The following is an 8,914-nucleotide window of genomic DNA, read 5'->3' as shown; positions in this document are numbered from 1 at the left end:
AATTTTCCCCCAATTTCACCCCAATTTTCCCCCATTTTTTCCCCAATTTTCCCCCAATTTTCCCCCAATTTTCCTCCAATTTTCCCCAATTTCCCCCAGTTTTTCCCCAATTTTCCCCCAATTTTCCCCATTTCCCCCCCATTTTTTCCCCAAATTTCCCCCAATTTTTCCCCATTTTCCCCCCAATTTCCCCTAGTTTCCTCCCAATTTCCCCCCAAATTTCCCCCAATTTTCCCCCAATTTTCCCTATTTTTCCAAAATTTCCCCCAATTTTTCCCCATTTTTCTCCCCAATTTTTCCCCAAATTTTCCCCCATTTTCTCCTTATTTTCCCCCCATTTTTTCCCTATTTTCCTCCCAATTTCCCCTTATTTTTTCCCCAAATTTCCCCCAATTTTTCCCCAATTTTCCCCCCAATTTTCCCCACTTTCCCGCTCTCTGATTTTCCCAAAATTGGGGTTTTTTGCCCCATTGCAGCCCGGCCCGGACCCTGCCCCGCAGCGCCTCCAGCCTCGAGGGCCGCAGCGTCCCGGCCACGCCCGTGCTGGGCCGGAGCCCCCGCGGGACCCCCCGGGAGCGGTGAGGGGACGGGATCGGGGGGAAAAATGGGGAATTTGGGCAAAACGGGGATTGGGGGGAAACGGGGATTGGGGGGAAACGGGGATTGGGGGGAAAAATGGGGAATTTGGGCAAAACGGGGATTGGGGGGAAAATGGGGAATTTGGGCAAAACGGGGATTGGGGGAAATGGGGAATTTGGGCAAAACGGGGAATTTGGGCAAAACGGGGATTGGGGGGAAAATGGGGAATTTGGGCAAAACGGGGATTGGGGGAAAATGGGGAATTTGGGCAAAACGGGGATTGGGGGGAAAAATGGGGAATTTGGGCAAAACGGGGATTGGGGGGAAATGGGGAATTTGGGCAAAACGGGGAATTTGGGCAAAACGGGGATTGGGGGGAAAATGGGGAATTTGGGCAAAACGGGGATTGGGGGAAAATGGGGAATTTGGGCAAAACGGGGATTGGGGGAAAATGGGGAATTTGGGCAAAACGGGGATTGGGGGAAAATGGGGAATTTGGGCAAAACGGGGATTGGGGGAAAATGGGGAATTTGGGCAAAACGGGGATTGGGGGGAAATGGGGAATTTGGGCAAAACGGGGATTGGGGGAAATCGGGGATTGGGGGAAAACGGGGATTGGGGGGAAAATGGGGAATTTGGGCAAAACGGGGATTGGGGGAAAATGGGGAATTTGGGCAAAACGGGGATTGGGGGAAAGGGGGATTGGGGGAAAAATGGGGAATTTGGGCAAAACGGGGATTGGGGGGAAAACGGGGATTGGGGGAAAACGGGGATTGGGGGGAAAAAACGGGAATTTGGGGAAAATGGGGATTGGGGGGAAAACAGGGATTGGGGGGAAAAATGGGGAATTTGGGCAAAACGGGGATTGGGGGAAAAAACGGGAATTTGGGCAAAACGGGGATTGGGGGGGAAAATGGGGAATTGGGGGAACAGGAATTTGGGGGAAAAAATGGGGAATTTGGGCAAAACGGGGATTGGGGGGAAAATGGGGAATTTGGGCAAAACGGGGATTGGGGGGAAACGGGGATTGGGGGGAAAATGGGAATTTGGGGAAAACGGGGATTGGGGGGAAACGGGGATTTGGGGGGAAAAAAGGGAATTTGGGCAAAACGAGGATTGGGGGGAAACGGGGATTGGGGGAAAATCGGGGATTGGGGGAAATCAGGGATTTGGGGGGAAATGGGGATTGGGGGGAAAATGGGGAATTTGAGCAAAACGGGGATTGGGGGGAAAATGGGGACTGGGGGAAATCAGGGATTGGGGGGAAACGGGGATTGGGGGGAAAAATGGGGATTGGGGGGAAAGTCAGGGATTGGGGGGGAAACGTGGATTTGGGCGGAAAAATGGGAATTTGGGCAAAACGGGGATTGGGGGGAAAACGGGGATTGGGGGAAAGTCAGGGATTGGGGGGAACAGGGATTGGGGGGAAAATGGGAATTTGGGCAAAACGGGGATTGGGGGGGAAAATCGGGGATTGGGGGAAATCGGGGATTGGGGAGAAAAAATGGGAATTTGGGGAAAACGGGGATTGGGGGGAAAGTCAGGGATTGGGGGAAATGGGGATTTGGGGGAAAAAATGGGGATTTGGGAAAAATGGGGATTGGGGGAAAACGGGGATTGGGGGAAAATGAGGATTGGGGGGGGAACGGGGATTTGGGGGAAAAAATGAGGAATTTGGGAAAAACTGGGATTGGGGGAAAATGGGGTTGGGGAAAATGGGATTGGGGAAAAAATGGGATTGGGGAAAAAATGGGATTGGGGAAAAATGGGATTGGGGAAAAATGGGATTTTGGGGAAAACGGGGATTGGGGGGAAAAATGGGGAATTTGGGCAAAACAGGGATTGGGGGAAAATGGGGATTGGGGGGAAAAATGGGGAATTTGGGGAAAAATGGGATTGGAGAAAAAGGGGCCTGGGGGAATTGGGATTTGGGGGGAAAAAATGGAAATTTGTGGAAAATGGGATTTGGGGGGAAAAAGGGGGCTGTGGGGGAAAATCGGGAATTTGGGGAAAATGGGATTGGGGGGAAATGGGATTGGGGGAAAAAATGGGAATTTGGGGAAAATGGGATTGGGGGGGAAATCGGGAATTTGGGAAAAACAGGAATTTGGGGAAATGGGATTTGGGGGGAAAAAACGGGGATTTGGGAAAAATGGGAATTTGGGAAAAAATGGGATTTTGGGGAAAAATGGGATTGGGGAAAACGGGAATTTGGGGGAAACAGGATTTTGGGGGAAAATGGGATTGTGGGGGAAAATCAGGGATTTGGGAAAAATGGGGATTTGGGGAAAAATCAGGGATTGGGGGAAAAAATGGGATTGGGGAAAAATGGGAATTTGGGGGAAACGGGATTAGGGGGAAAATGGTATTTTTTGGGTTTTTTGGGGGGGAAACATTTTTTTGGGGGAAAGGGATTTTTTTCTTGGTGGGGGAAGGGATTTTTGGGTTAAAAGAGTTTTTTTTGGGGGGAGGAAAATGCTTTTTTGGGAGGAAAAAATGGATTTTTTGGAGGCAAAAAAGTTTTTTTTTAAATTTTTTAATGGGATTTTTTTTTTTTAATTTTTAATTTTTAATTACAATTTTCTTTATTTGTTTCTCCCCTCCCCCTCCCCAGCCCCGAAGCCCCCCGGGGTTTGCCCCCCCGGCCCTGGTCCGGCAGCCAGGACTCCCAATTGGGGGGGGGTCCTCACCTTACCCATCCCCCCCTCCCCTGCCCCCCTCCCCCACCCGGCGCTCCCCGCACCCGCCGCAGCAACAGCTCCGAGGCTTTGATCGATTGGGGAGGGGGCTCCGAGACCCCCCCGGGGCTGCGTGGGGGGGGTCCCGGCGGGGCTGGGGGAGGGGTCCCGGCCGCCCCTCCCCCCTCGGCGGAGCAGCGGCGCAGCCAGAAGTGGCTGGCGCTGGAGGGGCTGCGGGACTGGTACCTGCGGCACACCGGGACCCCTCCCCGAGCCCCTCCCCCACCCCCCCAGCCCACCTGGGCCCCCCCCCCGCGCCGCCGGGACCCCCCCGCCCCTCCCCCCGCGCTGCCGCACTCGCTCAGCTACGCCGGGGCCCTGGCGGCCAGGTACGGGGGGGGGAGGGGCGGCCCGGGATGGTGAGGGGGGGGGGGAGGGGTTGGGGACCCCCCCCACCCCACCGGAGATGATGGGGACCCCCCCCCTGTGATGGGCGGGAAACCCCTGTTGGTGAATGTGCCCCTCCCCCCCCATTTTAGGGACCCCCCCCCCCAGGTCCAGGTGTCCCCTCCCCCCCCCCATTTTAGGGACCCTCCCCCTTATTGAGGACCCCCCCCAGGTCCAGGTGTCCCCTCCCCCTCCCCATTTTGGGGACCCCCCCCTTATTCACTGAGATCTCTTTTTTAAAGGGGGGGGGGAGGGGAGGTTTGGGGACCCCCTCCCCCATCCTTCAGGGACCCCCAAAACATCCCCAAATTTGGGATTCCCCTTAGCCCCACCCCCACCCCCTAAATTTGGGGTCTCCCCGCCCAGTTCCCCCCAATTTTGGCCCCCCTCCCCCTTTTCTGGGGTCTCCCCCCCCCCTTTTTTGGCCTCTCTCCCCTCCCCCCCCTTCCCCCCTTTTTCTCCATTCCGGCCTCGCTTTTTGGGGGGGGAGGGGTCCCCAAATCGGGGTGGGGGAGGGGCGGCTGCCCAATTTGGGGCGGGGGGGTCATTTTGGGGGGGTCTAACTCTGCTTTCTCTTCTCTCTCTTTTTTCCCCTTTCTTTTTTCCTTTAATTTCTCCTTTTTTTCTTTTTTTTTTTTTCAATTTTCCCTTTCCCCCCCTCCCCCCTCCTTCCCCTCCCCCCCAGGGACCCCCCCGGGACCACCCCCCCTCCCCCCCCAGACCCGCAGCCCCCCGGGACCCTCGTGTGACCCCCCCCCCCGCCCAAGGGGGGGTCCCCAGCTTCGTTTTGGGGGTGGGGGAGGGGTCCCAACATCCAGGGGGGGGGAGGGGAGGGGGGGGTCCCCAAAATCGCGCCCCTCCCCCCCCCGCTGCTCCTGGCGAGCGGCTCCTTTTGGGGGGGGGTCTCTGGGGGTGGGGGGGTTTGGGGGGCCCTTGGGGGGGCAATACAGGACCTGCTGCCAGCGCTGGCTCCGCCTCCTTTTTTTGGGGGGAAATTCGTCGATTTTGGGGCTCCTGGGGTATCCAAAAGCTGGAAAATTTGGGGGGGGGCTTCATATCGTTCCATATGGTTGAGGGGGGGACAGAATTTGGGGGGGGGGGGTCTGTGGGACCTTAAATAATTTGGGGGGGGAATCCCTGGGGCTCCCTAAATAATTTGGGGGGACAAGGGATCTTAAATAATTTGGGGGGAGGTCTTTGGTGTCCCTGAATAATTTGGGGGGGGATATAATTGGGGGGGGGTCTCTAGGCCCCTTTAAAAGGGGGGTGGTCCCTACAGAGCCCCCCCCAATAAAGCAGGACTCAAGCCCCGCCCACTCTGCTTGAGGCCACGCCCCATTGGGCGGAGAATAATTCCACATTACGAGGCCACGCCCCCATAAAACCACGCCCCCTGGCCCCACATCTCCCCAGCGGCGGGAGCGGCCAATCAGCGGCCGGCAGATGCGGGCGGGCCGCGTTTCTATTGGCCGACCTTGAGCCTGGGCGCTCCTATTGGCCGCGGGGGCGGCGTGGGGGCGGGGCGAGGCGCGGCGCGCGGCGGCGGCGGGCACGGGAGCGACGCGGGAGCGGCTGAGGTGAGCGGGGCCGGGGGCGCGCCGGGGCCGGGGCTCACCGCGATCCGCGCCCGGTGAGCGCCGGGACGGGCCCGCGCGGGGCCGGGGGGCGCGGGGGAGCCGCGGGGTGCGCGGGGAAGCGCGGGCGGTGTGGCGCTCGCCGCTCTCCGTTCTCTCTCCGGCCGGGCCTTGCCGGGCCGCGCTCACCGCCTCCTTCCCCTCACGCTCTCCCCACAGGGCGCTGTTGCCATGGAGACGAGCGCGCACCCCTATTGGCCGCGCGCGCTGGCGTTGCCGGGATACGTGGCGGGCGCGCGGCCCGGCTGGCAGTGCGCAGGCGCGGTGGCGGCGGCGGCGGCGGCGCTGTTCGCGCTGGGCTGGGCCCTGGGCGGGACCGGGGGCGGGGCCAAGGGCGGGGCCAAGCGAAGCCCCGCCCGCCGGTTGGTCCTGGGCTGGTTCCTGGTGTGCGCCGGCATCCACGGGGTCCTGGAAGGGTATTTCAGCCTCCGGCACCGGGAGCTGCCCGCCGACACCGGGCTGCTGGCCGACGTCTGTGAGCACCCGCGGGGGCGCTGGGTTGGGTGGGTGGCTTTGGGGAGGGGTCCCGAGGGCAGCAGGGGGCACCGGAGGGCCACTGGGCACGTGGGGAGGGGTCTCGGGGGCATCTCGGGATGTGAGGAGGGGTCCCAAGGGCAGCAGGGGGCACTGGGCACTTGAGGATGGGTCTCTGGGGGTTCCATGGGCACGTGGGGAGGGGTCCCAAGGGCAGTAAGGGGCACTGGAGGGGCATTGGGCACGTGGGGAGGGGTCTCAGGGGCATCTGTGGGGTCCCTGGAGCATCTGGGATGTCCCTAGATATGTGGGGAGGGGTCTCTGGGGTACTTATGGGGTCTCTGGGTACATGGGGAGGGGTCCCTGGGGCATCAGGGGGCCCTAAAGATTCCTTGAGTATATGGGGAGGGGTCCCAAGGGCATCAGAGGGCACTGGAGGGGTCCCTGGGTACTTGTGGGCTCCCTGGGCACATGGGGAGGGGTCCCAAGGGCATTTTTGGAGTCTCTGGGGAGGTGGGGAGGGGTCCCAGGGACATTAGAGGGCCCTGAAGGTTCCCTGGATAAGTGGGGAGGGGTCCCTGGGCCATCTGGGGGTCCCTGGGCGGGTGGGCAGGGGCACAGCCGGGTCCTGGGGATCCCCCGGTTTTCCTGCCCCCCTCACCCAGAGCCCCCTCCCCAAATTGCAGGGAAGGAGTACGCCAAGGCCGACAGCCGCTACATGACGTGAGTTGGGGACACCGGGGAGGGGGTGGCTGTGTCCCCAGTGTCCCCAGCTGACCCCTCCCCCCTCCCGGCAGGAGCGATGACTTCACGGTTGCCATGGAGACGGTGACAGCCTGGGCCTGGGGTCCCCTGAGCTTCCTCACCTTCCTCGCCCTCCTGCGGCAGCACCCGGCCCGCTACATCCTGCAGCTCGTGGTGTCCCTGGGTACGTGGCCCTGTGTCACCTGTGTCACCTGAGTCACCTCCCCAGCGTCCTCAATGTCACCATCCTCCTGTTCCCATGTCCCCATCTCACCTGTGTCACCAGTGTCACCGTCCCCCAGCCTGTCCCTGTCTCTGTCCCTCTTGGTGTCCCCATGTCTCCTAACCCCTGTCCCTGTCTGTGTCCCTGTCTCCAGGCTGTCCCTGAGCTGTCCTTGTCCCTGACCTGTCCCTAACCCCCATCCCTGCCCCCAGCCTGTCCCCATGTCCCTTTTGCTGTCCCTGTCCCCAGGCTGTCCCCAGGCTGTGCCTGTGTCCCTGTTCCTGTCCCTAGCCTGTCCCCATGTCCCTGTCACTGTCCCTAATCCCTGTCCCTGCTGTACAGTGATATCCTGTACTTCACCCAGCCTGTCCCTGTGTCCCTGTCCCCATGTCCCTAACCCCTGTCCCTGTCTCTAACCCTGTCCCTAACTGTGTCCCTGTCCCCAGGCCAGCTGTACGGTGACATCCTGTACTTCACCCAGCCTGTCCCCATGTCCCTGTCCCCATGTCCCTAACCCCTGTCCCTGTCTCTAACCCCTGTCCCTAACTGTCCCTGTCCCCAGGCCAGCTGTACGGTGACATCCTGTACTTCACCCAGCCTGTCTCCATGTCCTTTTTGCTGTCTCTATCCCCAGGCTGTCTCCAGGCTGTCCCTGTGTCCCTGTTCCTGTCCCTAGCCTGTCCCCCTGTCCCTGTCCCCAGGCCAGCTGTACGGTGACATCCTGTACTTCACCCAGCCTGTCCCCGTGTCCCTGTCGCTAAGTGTGTCCCCGTCCCTGTCCCCAGGCCAGCTGTACGGTGACATCCTGTACTTCACCCAGCCTGTCTCCGTGTCCCTAACTGTGTCCCTGTCCCCATGTCCCTGTCCCTGACTGTGTCCCTGTCCCTGTCCCCAGGCCAGCTGTACGGTGACATCCTGTACTTCGCCACGGAGGCGCGGGCGGGCTGGGCCCACAGCGACCCCCACCCCTTTTATTTCTGGGGTTACTTCGTGGGGCTCAACGGGCTCTGGGTGCTCGTGCCCGCCCTGCTGCTGCTGGACGCCGGCCGGGAGCTGGCCAGGGCCCAGCGCGGCCACGACCGGCCCCGCCACAAGGCCCACTGAGGGGGGGAGACCCCCAGAGACCCCCGGGGATGAGGGACCCCCCCCACGGACCGAGGGACCCCCCCACGACTGGCCCCGTCACAAGGCCTACTGAGGGGGGAGACCCCCAGAGACCCCCGGGGGTGAGGGACCCCTCCCCAGGGCTGAGGGACCCCCCTAGGGGTGAGAGACCCCCCCATGGACTGAGGGACCCCCCCCCACAATGCCCACTGAGGGGGGAAGACCCCCAGAGACCGCCCCCCCCCCCCTCCGGAGGTGAGGGACCCCTCCCATGGACTTAGGGACCCCCTCCGAGGGAGGGTTCAGCACCAGGAGGGTCCTGGAGGGGAATTTTGGGACCCCTGCCCACCCCAAAAGCTCAGGGAGAGCAGCTGGAGCCCCCCCGTGTTCCCCGTGGGGGTCTCAGCCTCGTTTTTGGGGGTCCCCCCCTCGGTTTTGGGGTCCCCCTCTCGTTTTTGGGGGTGTACCGTGGGAATGTTCCTCATTGCTGGGGGGCAAGGTTGGATTTTAATAAAGGAGCTGGAAATGGAGCTCAGGTCTGGTTTTGGGGGTCCTGGGGAGGTTTTGACGGAGTCATGGTGGGTTTTGGGGGGTCCTGAGGGGTTTTGGGAGGGTCCTGAGCGGTTTTTGGGGGGGTTGGGCCACGTGGGAGGGCAGAGAAGGGGCGGGGTTTGCGGCAGATTGACAGATAAGAGGGTGGGGTTATGAGAGGGGCGGTGCTTCCCTCCTCGGCTCCGCCTCTGTCGCGCCTGAGCCAATAGGAAATTAGGTCGCTTGCTGCAGCCAATAGGAGGGCGATGCGGGCGGGGTTAAGAACCGCACCAATCAGCCCTCGGCGTCTCCTCGCTGCTCCCTCCCACCGATGATTGACGTGCCATCACCCAATCAGCGCTCACGTTTACTTCGAGCCGCGCCTTCCCCCTCCGCTAAAGCGACACCTCCACCAGCCAATCAGCCCTCACCTCCCTCCCCCAAAACCAACCAATCACCTACCTCCCTCCCCGCCTCACCCAATCCCCGCTCTCCCCCGC

At 61.2% G+C, this 8,914-nt stretch overlaps 2 protein-coding genes across 3 annotated transcripts; both read left to right on the top strand.

Moving 5' to 3' along the window:
- Positions 1–476: 476 nt before the first annotated feature.
- On the top strand, positions 477–5,338 carry LOC132322736 (coiled-coil domain-containing protein 120-like; the record flags this gene model as incomplete). Its single annotated transcript, XM_059837440.1, has 3 exons — positions 477–578; positions 3,194–3,550; positions 5,185–5,338. Coding segments are annotated over 3 exons (613 nt in total), but the record flags the coding sequence as incomplete, so codon positions are not given.
- EBP (EBP cholestenol delta-isomerase) lies at positions 5,133–8,413 on the top strand. Of its 2 annotated transcripts, none has more exons than XM_059837442.1 (5): positions 5,133–5,281; positions 5,498–5,813; positions 6,499–6,535; positions 6,610–6,740; positions 7,675–8,413. In XM_059837442.1, exons 2-5 carry the CDS (start codon positions 5,510–5,512, stop codon positions 7,881–7,883), a joined length of 681 nt encoding a protein of 226 aa, XP_059693425.1. In that variant the 5' UTR covers positions 5,133–5,281; positions 5,498–5,509; the 3' UTR covers positions 7,884–8,413. The 2 variants fall into 2 exon arrangements, with proteins under 2 accessions (XP_059693425.1, XP_059693426.1); XM_059837443.1 differs by having other exon boundaries at positions 5,257–5,334.
- Positions 8,414–8,914: the final 501 nt, after the last annotated feature.

The sequence above is a fragment of the Haemorhous mexicanus genome (genome assembly GCF_027477595.1).
Source record: "Haemorhous mexicanus isolate bHaeMex1 chromosome 35 unlocalized genomic scaffold, bHaeMex1.pri SUPER_35_unloc_4, whole genome shotgun sequence".
Lineage (NCBI taxonomy): Eukaryota > Metazoa > Chordata > Aves > Passeriformes > Fringillidae > Haemorhous > Haemorhous mexicanus.
The sequence above is the reverse complement of the archived record's forward strand: the minus strand, read 5'-3'. Positions and strand labels throughout refer to the sequence as shown.

Bases quoted from the DNA above. Each gene is read 5' to 3' on its own strand.
- EBP (XM_059837442.1), top strand. From the start codon at position 5,510: ATGGAGACGAGCGCGCACCCCTATTGGCCGCGCGCGCTGGCGTTGCCG. The intron at 5,814-6,498 runs GTGAGCACCCGC...CCCAAATTGCAG, and splicing joins CGGGCTGCTGGCCGACGTCT to GGAAGGAGTACGCCAAGGCC. The intron at 6,536-6,609 runs GTGAGTTGGGGA...CCCTCCCGGCAG, and splicing joins GCCGACAGCCGCTACATGAC to GAGCGATGACTTCACGGTTG.